An 18,974-nucleotide genomic window follows, 5' to 3' on the forward strand; every position below is an offset into this window, starting at 1 on the left:
AAACAGTAAAGGTTAGGATAGGAGAATAGAGCAGAGCTGTCTGCAGCAATAGAGCTTGTATGTGTGCACCCCTGACTGCCACTGTTAATCAAGAATATTTGGTACCAATCAATATCAATTTGCAGGTTTCAAATATGCATTAAGGAAGATGATTTGCAATTGAGTTTAACTTTGTGCCCCGGTTGTTTATCACCTGTTGACTGCACTTGTTTACCTCCATGTGATTAATGAAACATAATCTTAAGAAATGTTGTGTCTCCATTTAAAATCAATATAATATAGAATAGTTGATCTTATTTCACTTTTTCCCCCCAGCAAGAGTATTTGAATTAATAACCCAGAATTTCTAATTTAAGAAATGCTAAGTATTTTTTTTTCTGGGTATAGCTGATTTAAGCTGCAGAACAGTCAATGGTTAATTAGGTTTATGAAAGTAACTGTAGTGTGATCTACCCTGGTAGATTTGTCAGGGTGCCTTGCTTTGCTGCAATAAAAAGTTAGAGTGCAGAGGATATTTTGTGATAAAAGTACAGAATGATGTAATCAGGAAAAACATGTGGTGCTCGGTGTTTAAGAAAAACAAAATAAGGATAACGCCAGTTTCAAATTTTGACTCAGAAAGTGCGAGGCAATGTTTTGTGTTTTAACCAATCTACAATAATTTTGTTGTTATGAAAATCTCACACTACTTGCAGCCAGTGGTTCCATAGGCTCTTTAATTCCCCGCTTCAGCTCGTCCTCCCCAAAATGTCAGTATGCCACATACTGTATGTCCCACTGATTAATACAAGTCTGAAGGTACTGTACCCACCTACGTGGTAAACAGCTTTGTATGAGTTTATTGATATAAAAACAAAGTTTTAAATAAAACCAACCCAGATTAATTGCACACAAATTCTTACAGCTGTTTTATTAGTTAAATTCCAGGTTTGTTTTATCAGCCTGGAAGCACCTTATATGGTAAGGGATATGTGACGGACCTTTGAGACCTGCAGCGTCCCATGACTGGCACGCTGGAGAGGAGCAGCGTGTGGTTCCTATTGAAACCCGTCTGATCCAGCCACTGAGATCTTTGGGGAGAGGAATCAATTCCAGATCTTGTCTCGCCGCGGATCTAATGCACGGTGTCTGTGTGCAACACACACAGAGAGAAAATGCGCAACTAAAGTACAAATAAGGTACAAGGTCAAAGTTTAATTTTCACAGCTCATTTTAATGGCCACGGCTGAAAATTACGAGGGGAGGCAAAGAGCGTGATCGTGTATGATCTTCAGTTTGGCTCCTGATGCATCTGTGCAGTGCTGAACGGCTGGGCTCTCTCCGCCGCTGCTCTCTTGTCTCTTTGCTCAGCTGTTATATGCTCGCTCACCGCGGCTCGAATATCACTTACCGGGTCCCGACCAATCCCTGCGCGCTATCAGAGCTGGAGAGAAGAGCAAGCAGGCAGGCTGAGACCGGGAGAGAGAAAGCAAGGAAGCACACACCCAGTCATCATCTACCCATCCAAACGCATATCCTCTTTCGACAGACCGACACACAGGCTGCTCTCCCGCCAGCTCACCCCCTTCACCCCCCTGACTGCAGCCGGGTTAGAGAAGGAGGCGCCAGGCAGGATGCGCGATGGGACAGGCGTGCGGACACGCGCTCCTCTGCCGTAGCCAACCTCCGTCCTCTGAGATGTAAGTCCGTCTTGTAACTCCGCTTACCTGCTCAGGTATTTGCATTCAGTAGAAGCGCTCCGCTGACATTCACACGGCGTGTAACCACGAGCCAAAACGCAGAGCGAGCGTAGTAGTGTGAGTGAGTGCGACCTGCTGGGTGTCATCACGTCCACTGACAGCCAGGTTGACGACCCCAAGTGTTGTGAGCTGGTTGTAAATGCTCCGTCAGTGTGCTGCTGTATAATGTGCTCCACAGATAAATCAGTGACCTTATCGCGCCTCTCAGTCTTCCCGAGAATCGTCACGTCGCTTCTCTTCGCCTAATATTCCTACAGGAGCGCATCCATTTGAAGTGATAAATCACTCTTAATTGAATTCTGTCTGTGAAAACTGTCTTGTTAAAACTTGTTTTCAAGGGCTGACTTTGAGCAAATAACGTTGTGTGGCTCTAATTGGGCACTCTTATAGCAGTGTACCCGTTTTAAGCTACGAGGCTGTGCTTCATTAAGGAGTCATGTTATTTTGGGTAAAGTTGTGGAAAATTGACTGATTTGCTGCGTTAAACCGAAAAGGGCTGCAAATGCTAAAATCCACTGACTTGTTATTGTCTTTAAACACCGGGTGATACCTGACAAAATTTACAACAAACACAATTGTTTTCCCTTTGAACTGCACATATTTCTCTGTCATCTCAACAAATGAAGCCATTGGTATTATGGACTATTTTGTTTTGAAACTTTGAAACACTGACATTTGCCTCATTCACACCCGTTCTTCCTTTAATGAGCTTGCAACTCCATTTTCCATCAATGTCATTTAATTCCTGCAAATATATCTATATTTAAATACCTGTAGTTAACTATTGTTCATCACTTTATTTTTCTCTGGGTTCACTTTTCCCATAAATTATTTTCATGTTCAGACATTAAGTATGATTTTATAGTATGCCATTGTCTAAAAACTTTGCAATTGTTTAAATTTATGGTGTGACTCACAATAAGGCCAGTTGAGTCTTTTGAAATATGTATTATTATAAGCCAATATAACCTATGACATAGCCTAATAATTACCTCTGAGGGATCTGATATATTATTTATTCCAGTCATAAAGCCACATTTCTTTACGATAGACTGTGAGCGAACACTCTAAATTGCCTTTGCTTCAAGTGTAGAGGGCTCAAGAGCCTCGTTCTCGTTCATGAGTGATGGAAGATTGAAGAGGCCGGGAGATTGACAGATGGATTCTGGTGTGATCTGTAGTAATACAAGTGTTAATCCGGTCTGTCGGTTGAGGAAAGAGATGAAGAGAAGCTCTTGGTTTGCTGTTTTTCTCACCTATGGCCATATGGACTGTGACCAAAAGAAGAAGAAACGGGACACAAACAGCTAAAATAAGATTCTTTCACAGGGTGGCGAGCTGCAGGCTGAGAGATAAATCACTGTCATCAGGGGGAGTCGGATTTTGACTTACAGAAAATGGAAACCCAACAATTCAGTGTCTCAGAAAATTAGAATGTTATCTAAGATCAATTTTGAAAAAATGATTTTTAATGTATAATACGTAATGACCTCGACACCATCTATCAGGAGGGAAAGCCACAAAAGGTCATTGTTGGTTGTTCGCAGAGTACTGTATCCAAGTATTTTCAGAGAAAGTTGAGTAGAAGGAAAAAGAGGCTCCAGCAACAGGGACAACAGCAGTTTTGAAAAGATTGTCAAATTAAATCAATTAATGAAATTGGGGAAGCTTCATAAGGAGTGGACTGAGGCTGGAGTTAACGGATCAAGAGCAATACCCAAACAAATCCTCCACATGGGCTCAAATGTCGCACTCCTTATGTCTCTCCAATCCTAACCCAGACACTGGACCATTACTCTGTGCTTCCAAAGTCGTCTTTTCAGAAGAAAGTAAAGTTTTTAGTTCATTTCATAGTGCGTTGATTTTAGTTCAAATCACGTTCCCAGAGTCTGGAGAAAGAGTGGAGAGGCAAAGAGTCCATGACGCTTGAAGTCCAGCGTGAAGTTTCCGCAGTTTGATGAGTTGTGTGGTTTTTCTCCCTCTCTCCTTCTGCGGCACCGAATCACTGAAGCGGGTTCAGCGCCGCAGAATGAAGGAGAATTAGCAATTCGGGGGATTCATTGGAGGAGGATAACGAGAGAGACGTGACCAGGGACAGATTGAGGAACAGGTCAGATTATTTACTGTCTGCCCAGTAAAAAGGAGTCAAAATGTTCATGAAGGGGGGAGCGTTTCATGTAGGGAGGAGGGCAAGTGAGCGTGAGCGAGTTAGTGAATTCGGGTGGGGGTAAACAAAACGTGAGCTGGCACGCAGTCAGAAAAACACAGACTGCATGCCAGCAAGATGATGGACCATCGCGGGAATGAAGACGGCCTATGGAGTTAACGATGAACACACTTTGGTTAGTGTCAATAATATATTACTAAGGTAGTGAATTGAAACAGAAAATATATATAAAAAAAGGAAGGAACAAATGGAACAGCTAAGACAGATATTAACACAATTAAAAATATTTTTAAAAAAGGTTAGAGACACATCTTCACTCAACACTATCTGGGGAGGTTTTTACCAAAATGTGGAAATGCTCAACATAGGGAATGATTACAAGGCTTATTTTAGTCAGTCAAACTTAAAACAAGCTTAATATTAGGTTGTAGTTACAAATGATGCTATGCTAAATGTCCAACTTAGAGTTATTTTATCTTGCAGCAGGTCTTACAGCTTACAGTTATTATCATATATTAGTGAAGCAATGTTTTGTTGAAATAGATGTTTTTCTTTTTCATTTTTCTTTGGTAGAAATAACAGTAATGACATCCTCTCTGTTTTTCATTCTGTACAGTCGTTTCGATGAGTAACTCTTTATTTTACCTGGATATATGGTCCTACTATAATTGTGCATTGTTCAAACAGAATATTTCATAAAGCACTGATAAGATATCTCTAATAGTGTTTCTTTAACATCCACTTTCATTTCAAAATGGGAATTGTGACACTGTGGCCATCTTTTTCAAGGTAAAAATATCTGAGTAGTGAAAGAGCCTATCAGTTTTTTAACATGGTTACTCTCATCCTTTTAGGCTGCTGTGTTTTATTTTAATTTTTGAAACACAACCTGCACATACATCCTGTGGTATGTCATGTACCTTTGCTTATCATATAAATAATCATGGTGGGCCACCATGGCCAAAAATGCCATCTTTGGATCCCAGTCTATTTGATCTGTGGGTGTTCGTTTGTTTTCTTACGTCCACAGTCAGCGCAGCCATTTACCAGGAAATCAGAAAACACCTCCTGCGTCCTCATGCTGCTTCATTTTCCATCCAGTCTTGGCACCTGCCCCACTGCCAAAGGTACCAAGGACCTGGTTCAATGACCATGGTGTTCCTGTGCTTCATTGGCCAGCAAACTGATCTGACACGAACCCTGAAAGAGTCTGTGGAGTATTGTCAAGACGAAGATGAGGGACACCAGACACAAGAATGCAGAAGACCTGAAATCTGCTATCCAATCAATCTATAAGCTCCTATCACACCTCAGCAGAACCCCAGGGTCATTGCTTCCATGCCACACAGCAATGACGCAGTAAAGCTCGTAGAAATGAGCACACTTTTAAGAAGCCTGACAGTGTTCAGTGTGACGTCATTCCAAGGCTGATTGAGCACATCTTAGTAATGTAATGCTCCAGCAAAGCAGGCTAATGCTGCATCCTGACTCAGTCTACTCAATTTGTGCTGAGAACATAAAGTACCATCCTATAGACTCTGTGGTAATCATTAACTATTGTTTCCAAATTTGCCAGCATTGATTTGATGTTGTAAAGTAATGTTTGTCAGGAGGCCTCTTAGGGATGCCTGTCTGCGAAAAAAAAAAAAAAAAGTTAAATGTCGGGTCCTTTTCTTCATTTTCATTTTAATGTTTGTAAGTAAAGTAGACCACACTGCTCAGATTGATTGGCAATTAAATTGATTTTTCTGCTCTTGATTAAGCTGAGTGGTTATGAGATCAAACTTAAGGTCGATCAAATAGTATGTGCATATTTTATATATGCACATAGTTTCAGGAAACATAGTTTCAGGAACTATGAAACTTATTCCCTTTCTGTTTTTCCATTTCGGGGTGTTAACATTTAAAAGCAACAACATGCTGGTATATCAAGACTCAACAAATTTGACTGTAGAAGTTGTGAAATCAATATACACACACACACACATATATATATATGTATATATATATATATAGGACTTTATTTCATTCTTTGTTAATGGGTTTTAAATTAAATCAAGGAAATCCCAGAGGAATAATGGCTTTCATTCACCAGTCCACACAGAAGACTAAGCTTCTTGCACTGAACATTCGTTGGCTTGTCCAGCAGAAAAATAACCAGAGACCAAAGAGAGTAATGAATCTGCCACACGGATGTCGGTGATCTCTGAAATACAATTAGATTCAGTAGCTGGTCTCACCTGTTTCCCTTATGCTGGAGCCGTTTTGATATAGCGAGGGTGATCAGTGAAGGCCATGAAATGAAGCGTGATCGCTGCACAAAATACAAAATGGCAGAAGCAATGCATGCAAACCAGTTCCATATGTACCTGATATGATTGAGCAGTGAGAGCAGCCATGCAATTTTAACCTGTAAAACTAAAAGCTATTTGGAGCATTCTGGTGGTTTTAGTGTTTGAATTGGTGCTTAACAAGACATTCTCTCATTATTACAAATAGCCACAAAGCTCTACAATATCACTTATTAGATATATGCAGGTTGCCTTTTGTTTGCATGAACTTTTCAAACTTCCAACTGCTTGCAGACACAGCGTCTGCCGTTTTATTTATAATCTTTGCCTAAACAAATCCTGTCTAAGGCTCTGTAGTTGCATCACGGTGTTGGGGTGGGGGAACGGGGGGGATAAAAAAAACAACTTCTGATTGATGCAAAGCAATCTAGGTACAGTTACCAGCAACAACCAAATTCAAAATACACTCTCCAATTGTAACACTTAATATAATCACACAAGTGAGAATGTTAACAGAAAACTCATGAACTTCTTTTGTTGGCATGTGACTTTATGCTTTTTTTTTTTTTTCCTGATCTGTTTGGTCTCATTTTGTATCTAAGCATATAGCAGCTCTATATTTAACATGGCGCATACAACCAAAAATGTTTTGCTCCTTTTGGTAATAATTTCTTATGATACCATCTCATTGTGTAGTTTAATGTTCCAGTTAATTGTGTGTAAACAAAACTTGGACAGTTAGTCTCCAGATTTATGTGGCGTTTTGCTTTGAATGTCATTAGATTTAGGTACATTTTGGTTGTACTCTGCATAGCGTTGTTTTACGGCTGTCTGACTGCTGTTGTGGCCATATGCAGTGGACAGGTAGCTGCAGCAGCCAAAACAGAGCCCATTCCGATGTGGACATTACTGTAAAGACGGCAATGCAATGTGGTGTCTGATTGTACTGTACCAAAACTGAAGGCATTTGCAATTATTTGTTCATGGTAACTTCTACCACCGATATGAATAATTTTGCTGTATTCAAGCACCTTGACTGGATTGCAGTAAAAAATTTTAATGATTCTGGCCATTCAAAAGAAACTGGCAGATCAACACACAAAAAAAAAATCAAGTATTGATTATGATTATAGAAAAGCTCTCTGAATTAGGTGTGTTTGTGTCTCAGAGTTTCCCCTGAGCTACAAAGGGTCACAGGCTGCGCTGTCCTCTGCTCCTTCTGATGCCTCCTAATAGCTTTTTGAGAAAACATCATGTTTTGCTCATCCGCTGTGTGATTATTGAGCATCATTTTTTACATCCAACACACATCATCACACTCATAATCTGTATTTGTGTGCCAGTGGGGTATGTACGTGAGTGGTTTTCAGCTTTGAAAATATTGCAATTTATTGGACTGATGCCAGGAAGTTAGATTCCCCAGCCCCCTGCTGAGCAAACACGGTCACACAGAAATGCACACAATTGCTCAGCAGCAGCAGAAGCAGCAGCAAGAGCGGAGTTGTAATCTGACCTCTGATTAGTGTGTGAGGGAGAGAGAGACACCGAGATAGAGAGACAGAGGGGGAAAGAAAGAGAGAGAGATGCTGATGTTGCACTGTGTTATCATCAGTAATGGGCTCATCAATACTAAAATATTCAGAGAGAGAGAGAGAGAGAGAGATGGGGGACAGAGAGAGAAGAGGAAGATTATAGGAAATAGGAGAAAAACCCTTTGTGTTCTCTTTTTATGCTCGACAGCCTTTTTATGTATTAACAAAAAGGCATAAAAGCTTTCTGTTCACGGCTTTGAGTATTTTGACACTTTTGAATACAAGTTCATACTCTTTGCAAGCATGAAAAATATGCTGTTCACTAAAATATGCATGTGAACTCCAGAATCATCTGCTGCTTTAATTTAGTTACTAATTAATTAGATGAATAAATACCAATTTTCTACTCCAGACAGATGATAGCTTAAATAGAACCACAAGAGATCAATAATCCACCAACTTCTCACACAAAATCCAGACTTACAAAGCATGTCGAATGCCTATGAAATGGTCAGAATCGCTATTCACTTGTCATTGTATCGGTAAATATAATGAGCTAAGTGGCAAAGCATGACGCTTCCCACTGAATCATCGGTACAGATAACAAATGACAGGGACAAAAAAAGAAAAAAAACGTGTCTATGCAATAAAAAGTCAGAGGTCAATGACAGTGTGCCAGAAGACTGAAGTCAACAATGACTCACAGACGGATTACAGGCAGAAAATCTGACTGCATCACTACCAGTTTGTCTGTCAGTCATGCCATTTTAGATCATGATTCATTTTCAGGTCAACATTCAGTATTTAATACTTTTTTTGTTCTTGTGCATAAAAGTCCTTTTCCATAAATTCGTCTTGTGTGCCATCATACCCACTTGTTGTGTTTATATATATATATATATAAAGCTCCTTCTTAGTTCAAACTTAAGAATAATGTCCCAGCAGAGCTCAACAAACCCTGTTACAGAATACCTCACATTCCTCTGAAACAGCCAAGACAGCATCTAAGCATTGGTAGGGAGACTTGTTGACCCTAAGATGCAACTCCTTCCAAAGGTTCTCTGACAATGAGCTTTGGAGACTTTTTATATTCCTCACCCTCCCTTTATAAAAATCAGACCTATGAGAATTATTGGGACTTTTAGTTTGTTTTTGTTTTGTTTTTTTTACTTTCTGCTGCTTATACAGATTTTTAGCTGACAATGATTCCAATATAGGAAGAAATAGAAACGGTAATCAATAGTTTTTTTTTCAACCCTTCTTTCATGAGTGGTCATTAAATATTTAGGAGCAAAAGTGATATCACCAGTGTGTGTGACAGCATGGTAGCCTTTATTGTAGACAAGCCTTTAGTATTGGTTTATGACTAGTGTTTTAAACTAGATTTAGCACAGAGTTTCGCTCAGGAAACAAGCTAAACAAGAGCTCAAATTCAAAGATTACACTCATATTATCAGACTGTAGCTATGGTAACAAAACAATGTTAACTATGGTGATTGTTCTTTGCACTTTTACAAAGAAAACCTCCCACCTCGGGAAGTTTAAATTTAAGATTTATTAACATTAAATAAAATTTAGCGGCACCGGCGTTCTCGATAAACAAATGTTAAAATGCTATATCTGTTGTCTGTGTTTAAATTCTAGCATTTATGTGGCTGAATAAAGCCTGGGGGCTTTAAACAGCTGCTTAGTTCATATACGCCTTGGGTCGGCTCTAAATGTGAGCAGCATTACAGTGTTTTTAGATACGCTGGCGGATTACTTAGTAACAGATGTGCAAACATTTTTGATTTATTTTAAGTGTATCTTTTTGATTTATTGTTTTTAAGACAGTTATGTGTTTAAGCATTGTCAACAATGTCTTCCAGTAACATAGTTACCCAGTAACATTTTTTTTAATACAAAAATCCCAGTGGACTGCCTTGGCGCCCCGACTACACGGCGTAGCAAATTTTCTGGTGAAACCGTGGTGTCAGTAGGGGCGAGGTCCATCCTGTAGCGTTTTTTTTTTCCATTTTTTTAAATTTTTTTTATTATTTTCCCCACGTGAAGCACAAGTCACAAGTCGTTCTTAAAGTGGAGTGGAAAATTAAAATACCCATCTGTTTAATGACCCATTTAAAACTCAAGAAAACATAGCATTATGGATTACTCATCAAGGTCCTAAACACTCTAATTAACTTAAATATGCAAACTATTAATTAAGAATGCCTAGATTGTGTTTACTCAGTATGAGTTGTTGCATGTAAATCGACAATTTCTCCTTGTTTAAACCAATTACTTCTTAATTGTTTGGATCTAATCTAATTTTATTAATTAGAGTTTTTCTCCCTTACTGAAGAAATGACGGTGCTGCAGTGAAAGATTAATTGATTTCAAGGATGTTTACACTTCTTCACCAGGGTTAAACTGTTTTTGTTTAACCCTAATTAAGTTCATTTTTTTCCCTACTTTCCACTGGGTTTCAACTAATTAAAATGCCAAAAAATATATGAAATTCTGGGAAGAGGATAAAATGTATGAGTCCTGCAGAAATGACCTATAGTCTCCCCGTTCTCAGCAGCATAGAAAAATTGTTCAAGGCTCAGCTGACTTCAATTAATTATAGTTTGTATCTTATGTTGCCTTGGCATTAGAGAGAATGTTGCTGCCCTCATAATGAGTTACCACACGGTGTTCAAAAATAAACTACAAATGACAGTTCTGCATATCAGGCAAGAAACAGTCACTGCAGGTCTGGCTTCGAAATACAAAAATAAAACTACCTTGTAAGTGTGGCATATCTTTTAAAATGATGACAATCGTATAGCTGAGGTTGAATTAAGGCTGAAAATGAAATGTTTTGTCGTAATAAAATTATAGCTATGCTGTTCTAACTTTCTACCTGATTTATGTTGGTGTCTATAATAATCATCTGGTTTATTTTTCACACTATAGAGTAAAAATGAAAACTATTTAAAAGGAACAGTAGTATAATTTTGGTCCTGACACTCATCCATCCAGTCTTCTCTTTTTTATGTTTGCTAGTTCTGTCCATGTGACTAAACCTATCATCAAAACACACTAGATATGAAGTGGAGGAACCCTGGAGAGGAATGACACATTTTCAGCCAAGCTACTCTCTCACAATTTTAGACTCTGCCTACGTCTTGTAACTGAATACAACTAATATTCAGACCGTTACAGAGCAAAGGCATATTTCTGACATTCGTCTCATTTGTCTGAGAAATCAAAAAGGATCACACTGATTTGTAAAGAGAAAACATCAAACATCCTTCATGTCAGTTTGAGCAGGGACCTTCCTAATTCAGTCATGGATTTAGTTACTTTACCCACCGCACAGGATTGATTCTTTGATTGTGAACTAAGTGGATTCATCACAGTGCACTCAATAAATTCCACACATTTCATCCTGTGTGTGTGCGCGCGCGCGCGCGAGCGTGTGTGTGTGTTTAACCTCGAAAACAGGAGATGGATGTGTCAATTTAGTTACATGCCATTTAACATTGATGTTAAGCAGTAAAATCTGTGTAATTAGATTTTATACAGCTGTCTCCATATGCCGTGAGAGCCGTTTCATAAAGTCTCAGCTGATATAAATCATCACGGTCTTTCAGGGCTCTCACCAAGTTTTATAGAAAGTGACAGAGTCCATAAATGATAAAAAAATAAATAAATAAAATAAGTGAGTAGTCCTCCAAGAAGATGGCAGCATACTTTTTGTATTATCAGATCTGACAAGGCCAATTTTTATTGGTTTAATTTAACAGATAAAATTTATTTGAACATAAAATATCATATTGTACCTCAGTGGTGTCAAATTCACTCTCATTTCAGACATCGAGATCATAAATGTCCTCAAAGGACAGATTGTGGCAGAATGTGTAGATAAAACTACTTATTAAAAACTTTAAAAATAGAACATCTTTCTCTGCAGTTGGTTTGTACTTCTCAAGAGAAAATAATATTTAACATATTTTCAAACTGGTGTAATTTAGTCCAATAATCTTTTGGTATTATTATTATTGATGAAGTTGATTAAAGTGCATAGATAAATGAATTTCAACTGTTAATTCTTCACCTCTCCAATGAGTTAAAATGGCCATATTATGTAATTTACTGAAACATAGTGCAATTATAGCACCATGAAGTAGCTATGTTACCTTCAGGTAAAAAGTATTTATCAAACGTGACTTAAAAGAAAGTTGAATGTGCAATTTGACACCTTGAAATTGGGCCTCTGTCTCTTTGAGAAGCTCCTGCTCTTTCCGACAGTCCTCCTTCAACACGTCATCTCGATTATTCTTTTCCATTTTACTGCTTACAACCATTGTTAAGAGTATTAGATTGAGATGCAGTTTGTATGATAAGGCGGAGATTTGTGGAAATAGATGCCGTTTGTGAGAGGAAGGGCTTGGTTACCCCTTAAAGGCGGCCATAGGAGATTCAGGGATTCCTCAAACATGCATGGAAGAATAAAAGCAACATTTGGTATGTTTTTGATGAGGGATCAACATCATAACATGATATAAAGCTTGAAGTCAATTTTACATAATAACATCTCTCTTTAATAATTTGTCTTAAGAGCAGAGATTTCTGTATTTTCACTGGTGTAATGAAAATATTAACGCTTACAAAAGTTTGAGGTGGAAAAATCAAATCTGTTTTACTTAGTCAAAAGAAATTAGAAGGTAAGCTTAATCTTAAGACTACTTATTAGTACAAGTTTAAGGCTATTAAAAAAGCATTTAGGCAAAGGAAATCAAAGTTAAGAACCTAAAAGGTACTAAAAGACTGCTGATCTCCGAGAAGCCAAAAGCAGTTATTTAATGACATTATTCAGAGCTCTAAGCACACTATGATCTATGAGATGACACCAAAAACAGCAGAAGAAAAAAATAAAAGGAAAACCCAAAGTCAGCTGAAGTGGGGAGGAAAGCAAAGTATTTCTAATTGAATGGTTCCAAAATTAGGATGCATCATTAAAATAACCTTTGCTTGTGTGAACTTAAAAGAATTTGTTTTCATTGAAGGCATTTTCTGTCCCAATATGTCCGGATTCATTTTTGCTTCCAAGTTTTAGCTCAAGAAAGCCCAGATGCTTTTCTCCTTCTATTACAATTTCAAGACAGGTTTAGAAACCAAGCCAGCTGGTTTCTTCTGATCACTAACTCCAACATTTAATCAGGAAGTTATTTTACAGGTAGAACTTTAAAGTATTTTGGGACTAAGCATAAAAACTAGGAACTCTTTTGTTGTTTTTTTCCCCCCCCAACATTTAAATATTGCATGCTAGAGTCATGGTCCCATAAAATGGCAGCAAGGAAATAAATTGATGTCACCAGTCATCGAAGGTGTGCTTGTGTTTGTGTGGGAGCCTGGAGGTGTCACTGGGAAATGAGTCTGACAGCTCCCAGCTTTGGCTCCTGCAGCTCTTGTCAGCCTTCTTATCTCTGTGGACTGTTGCTGCAGACAGGTGTTTCTGTGCACGAGGGCCCGCATGCGTGTGTGCGCGCGTGCGTGTGTGTTTGCGTGTTCTTGTGAGGATCCACATTAGGGATAGATGTGTATGGGTGCAGCTGTCTCCTAGTCAGCAATCGATCAGACAGCCACATCTAGATGCGAGCACTTATCCACGGCTGCACACATGCACGCCCTCATGAAGTTAAATAGGAGGGCTAGGCAGTCATTTTAGGTCATGAAGTTTTGGTTTGATTAGAAAGCAGTACAATATCTCATTCATGTGTGTGGTACTGAGGTTGCAGTTGTAATTAGTGTTGCGTTGTCACAATAGAATGCTTAGGCGCGCTGACACAGGTGTGAACAGTTGCTTACTTGCAGCCTTATACAGTGGGAATATGCAGAGATTTTGAAGCAGAATAAAAAGTACTTTCACATGTTCAATTTATTTATTATTTATGATTTAAAGCATAAATATTATCCGGCTTCTGGACCGTTATACATTTTTTATACATGTAAGCGTGGCTGTTGGTGTAGCTCATCCTCTTGTGACGAGTGAGATGAAAGCGATAACATTTAAAGGCACAAAAATTAAGCACACAATGCTAATGATATCAACTTTCGTACTGGAAACAGCACATTTTTCTTCATGTATTTTCTTTGTGTGAAACTATCTTTTATTGAGTTTTATAATAATTGCTTTGAAAATGTTTAAAATGTAACTGCTTAATTTTTTCATTGCGCAGAGTTAATTCAGCTTAGTTTTAATTTACAGTGTGCTTCAATACTCTGGTGCTTTGGCAGCTGTTTCAATCATTTTTGCTGTTTTTTTTATTTGTACAAATATTTATTATTGCCTAGTTTTGTTAAGCAACACTTTGGCCAGTTCTATTGGTGCTTTTGCTAATCTTTGTGCATGTATTTTTTCTTTTTCTCCTACCTTTTAACTTGTCGTTTACTATAAATATCATCACGCTGTTTATGTGCCTTTTGTTTCAGTGTTGTACGAAGATAAGCTGCTTTAAGTAAATTATTATTAATGATACAGATATATTATGTGGTTTAGAAGTGCACCACACACATACATAGCATGTAGGAGGCCTGTTGTTCAGGATTATTTTCCACTATCAGCTCTGCACATTTTTATCTGTTTGTGTTTACAGAAATGCCAAACAAAAGGCGTTACTTAATTTCCTGCTAAGCAGATGCTCTGGTTACATTGGAAGATTCATTCAGCTTGGCATATTGAATGCTTAAAGAGACTCAAAATAATTATTCTGGTTGTATATTCTTATTAATACAGCTTATAATTATTTGACCATTTGTGGGTATCGACTGGACATTTTTTTAATCGAAATTACTAGAAAAATGTGCATTTCTTTATGAAAATGCAGTGTGAATAACTGCAACCCGAACTCCAATGCTCTTTCCGACCTTCCTTACAATCCCACTTCCAACCCGAATTCTAACCTAATTCCACCTCTCCTTCCAACCCTGATTTGTAAAAGATCCGAAAAAATTTAAATAAACAGAAGTAGTTGGAGGATATGATTATATTTTAAAGTTTGAAAGCTGTTTCTATGTGGAAGTCGCTAGGTGTGCAAAGGTTTTAGCAGATTTTCTCAGAAATTTTGGAATTTTTTTTTTTATTCATTTCAGTGGGGCCCAAGAGGATCACAAGAAGCTGAATAATTCATAAACCAGAATATATCTGCACCAAAAGACATTCTGAATAAGCAGAATGAAGTAAAAGTTGAACGGTTGAAATAGCACAAAGTATTCAGAAGTAAAGATGCAAAAAGTGGACGGAAAAAAGTGGAGGAACTCGAGTGTGAATGCCTACAACATTCACACAATTAAAGGCTTTAAATATTTTACTTCAGGTGTAAAAGAAAATGATCTATATAATCTGTGAGTTTCACTTCTAGAATGTTTTCTAGTTTTTGGAGCAATATTTCATATCGGAGGACCCCAAACTTGATCCTCACTGCCCACACTGTCTTTCATGTTTAGGTGCTTTTCCTGCTGTTGAACACCTGGCTTAAGTAAATAGGTGATTAACAAGCTTCTGCAGGATTTGAAAGCTCTCTAAGGAAGTGATTCAATCATTTGAAGCAGGTGTGCAGCAGCGATGACGCATCTAAAACATGCAGGACAGTGAGCAGTGAGAACCAGGGTTTGGGACCACTGCTTATGTAAGGACTTGCTCTTTAAGAGACTGTGCTCTATTTCTGAATGTTAAAACCACCTAGAAATTATTTTAAGATACAGCATTTAATATATGTATGTATATAACAGACACTAAGAAATTAACACTTGAACAATTTAAAAATTAATGAAACTAAAGAGGGGTTTGAGGGAACAAAATAATGGAGTGTGAAATGTGAACATCTGGTGAGAGAGAGCCCACATGGAAAGATTCAGAGGCCAAGACCCCCTTTTTTCTGGTGATGTATCAATAAACGTGAAATATTTTGGTAGTTTTTGGAAATTTGCTTTGTTGCTCAGTCTTTATGTATGTCATCATTTGATTTGCACCACCTTATAGTGAATCTTGTATCTCCGGCAGCACGCTGGTATTGCTGCGATTGTTGCACTCAGTCTCTCCTGCAGAGATAAAGATTATGGCCCTATGCTCTGTTTACTCGTGCCCTGATGGCAGGGGTCCTTTTTTTGTAATTGATCAGTTGCATTGATCAGCGCGCTGCACAGCTGTAGCTGTTTGAACCAGTTCTGTGATGCTGTCAGTTTTAAATAGTACTGCATATTAGCATTATGTAAACACGAGGCGTCCATCTTCTGACATGCCGACATTAGGCTCCTCGTGGATAATCACAAACACCTTTTCACTGCACAGGCCTGATTGTAAACGTCATTGCCTGTCTGCTGCTCGTTCAGCATTATGACATAAATCCCCAAATCTCTCAGCAGCTGATTTAGGCCTATTTTTAAAACGCAGTCATTTCTCACAATCAGGTTGTGCATAAATTGTCTGTTTTTCCTCTTTGAATGTACTGTGACGCCTTTATTGAGTTACACTGGTTTACTTTTTTATAGTTGTCCCTCATTGATTTTTCTCTCTCTTAATGAGATTGTTTGGATTATTGACTCCATCTGCTTGTTTGCTGTTCTTTATTTCCCCACTCTCTGCCCTCTCCACATATCAAGCTTTCAAACACCACCTGCCATACGCGAGACAGGTGGGTCAAAGAGAGGAGAAGGCTGTTTAGATGGTGAGATAGAAGAAAGTCAGGTGCTCCTACCAAAGATCAATCCAAATTGGTTACTGGTTAATACTTCATCTAGGACATTGAGCCTGGAGTCAGCTAAGACTCCAGGTTAAAGCTGATAGTAGGCTAAAAAAGATTAGAACTTTTAAAATGAATAAAATTAGCTTTTCTCTGATTTATTTTTTAATTTCATTTTTACCTGCACAAGAATCAGCGAAACAATCATTTATTCTAAATGAACCAAATAGCCAGATTTGTTTTGTGAGTTGTTCTGCAGCTGAGTCTCACATGTTTGAAGTTGATTTTGTTTTGTTTTTCTGGTATAGAAATGTGTCTGTGCTATTTACTACTATATGTTTTCTGGTTGTTGTTTTTTTTTTCTTAAGATTTCAGAGTCACCATAACCTGCCGGTATTAATTTACACCATTTAATAGAAACTAAATCCACCTGGAGAACAGATGATTACAGACCAGAAATGCTCAGCAACAATGAAAACTGTTTCCCAAAGGTGGTTTTTAAATAGCTGACATGTTATAAGGTTAAATATTGTACATATGGTTGAACATAAAATGTCTCCACTCGTATTTAAAGTTGTAAAAAAATAAATAAGCTTTGAAAAAGAACTAAAAGAGGCTACAGATTGTTAAACAGAGGGACACACAGCCAGTCAAGCTGTGTAATGTGTTACCAGCTGTGTTTTAATCAAGCTGAGCATCCAGGGATTTAGTCTTGTGTTAATAAAAATGTTATATCAGGACTAACATGTTTTAAATCGATAAAAAAATGCCTGTCTAAAATTAAGGCATATGCTTGATTTAAATATAAAGTATTTGAGCTAATCTGAGAAGCTAAATTGTTTTAATCTGAAGTTGTGCAACTTTAAGCAAAGACCATATTTGTTTTGTTTTTTGTGTGTGTGTGTGTGTGTGTTTATTCTAATTTTAGAGACATAAAGTCCCAATGGTTTTCTGCCCAGCAATAAATCTATTCACTTTTTAACTTAATTTTGAAGTCAGCTAAGACTCAAAGATGCAATTAGTTCTACAGTGTAAGTACAGTGAAAATAGAGTAACTTCTGAAAAACGTTAACCATTCATCAATCCATCTCACAACCCCCTTCCAAGGCCACTTGTGGCTGCTCTATATGAAGAGGAAACCTATATGATCCATTTTAAATTGAATCTTCTGCAACTTCAGCTGGAGTTATGAGCTGCAGAGAGAGCCCAAGGGCTAAAGCGAATGAATGTAGAAGCTCCATGCTTACAGACAAATATCCACTTGGAACTTCAGAGTGATTGGAACTGTTGGTTTTAGAAAACTAAAAGGAATATATAAAGTCCACTTTTGATTTTGTACTGTTCCTACTGCTAGCTTAGTTTCATACACTAATTTTCTAGCAAGTTTTTTTTTGTTTTTGTTTTTGTTTTTAACTCAAGTCTCTTCAGCTTCTGTCCAAAGAGACGCTGGGACAATTCATGTTGGAATTTGTTTTTCTTAATTCTCTATAAATGGGGTAACATTAGTAGATTAACCTACAAAGAGATTAGCTATGCAGTAGTATTTCAAAGGCTTTTACATAGATCATCAACTAGGAATGCATAAAGTGACATTAATTGAACAAGGGAAGAAGCTGACCATGACAATGTTTTCTGTCACACTGATTTGACTTTGCATGGATTTTTTTTTCCATGTCATAAATATAAACGTCTAATCAGTTTACCTTAGTTTAAACACAATATGTGCCATGCTGTTCATGAGCTGTGGCATTCCCTAAAGTAGATGTCTAGCCAAAGAATAAAAAACAAAAACAAAACTGTAGGAACTTGAAAATTTGTCATCCTCTTTTAGAGAGAGAGACTTTTCTCTGACCTTTGTGTCATAACTTTGACCCCAGTATGCAAGATGATTGCAAAGAGACTTTAACTTGCCCTGAGACAAACATAGAAAAGTTGTACATGAGCCCCACTTGTTCCCAGGAACACACACTGCCTCAGGCAATGCCATTTGAAAGAGAACTTGCACACACACAAACTGCCTCACACAGACACACACACGCACACACACACACTTTCATACACATTTCACTTTTTTTTTTAAGCCTTGCCGAAGTGCTGTCAAGAAGCTTGATAGGAGGAAGTGAAGTTCATCTGCATTCTGACAGCGCTTTCAGAGGCTGATTGGCTGTTAAAGCTGCAGCATTACCACATGCAGATTATATCCTATAGAGCCACCCCACCAGCAATTATCTCATCTGAATCCTACAACCTCTAAATGATTACATGCTGAGACAGACACCAGTAAACAGACACCGATGCAAACCCTGCTCTTGGTGTGAAATGTTTAGTCTCTAATTAGAGTCGGAGCTCACTCAGCGGCCCTGGTGTCTAGAGGTGGGCTGGGTGTCTTGGTTTGTCTCTTGTCAGTATGAGTAAACGTCTGCTTGGGTTTCTGGGTGTGCGGCTTCTGTGATTCTTTGTAATTGTGCTCACATCTGTCAGTATGTCTTCCCTCATTTTCCTCCCCGTCATCAGTGACCCCAACCGGTCTGACTTTT

General features: G+C 38.1%; 1 protein-coding gene and 1 long non-coding RNA gene across 2 annotated transcripts in view; one reads left to right on the forward strand and one right to left on the reverse strand.

Moving 5' to 3' along the window:
- Positions 1–902: 902 nt before the first annotated feature.
- On the reverse strand, positions 903–1,620 carry LOC107837596 (uncharacterized). Its single transcript, XR_001663632.1, has 2 exons — positions 1,391–1,620; positions 903–1,128 (listed from the first exon to the last, which is right to left on the reverse strand). It is a non-coding gene; the product is annotated as an uncharacterized LOC107837596 (long non-coding RNA).
- pde2a (phosphodiesterase 2A) overlaps positions 1,621–18,974 on the forward strand; it is a 177,104-nt gene continuing 159,750 nt past the window's right edge. Inside the window, exon 1 of the mRNA XM_016677404.1 lies at positions 1,621–1,679. Within this exon, the coding sequence (XP_016532890.1) occupies positions 1,621–1,679 (59 nt within the window). The remainder of the gene's footprint in view (positions 1,680–18,974) is intronic.

Source organism: Poecilia formosa, unplaced genomic scaffold (assembly GCF_000485575.1).
Source record: "Poecilia formosa unplaced genomic scaffold, Poecilia_formosa-5.1.2 Scaffold155, whole genome shotgun sequence".
NCBI classification, from domain to species: Eukaryota; Metazoa; Chordata; class Actinopteri; order Cyprinodontiformes; family Poeciliidae; genus Poecilia; species Poecilia formosa.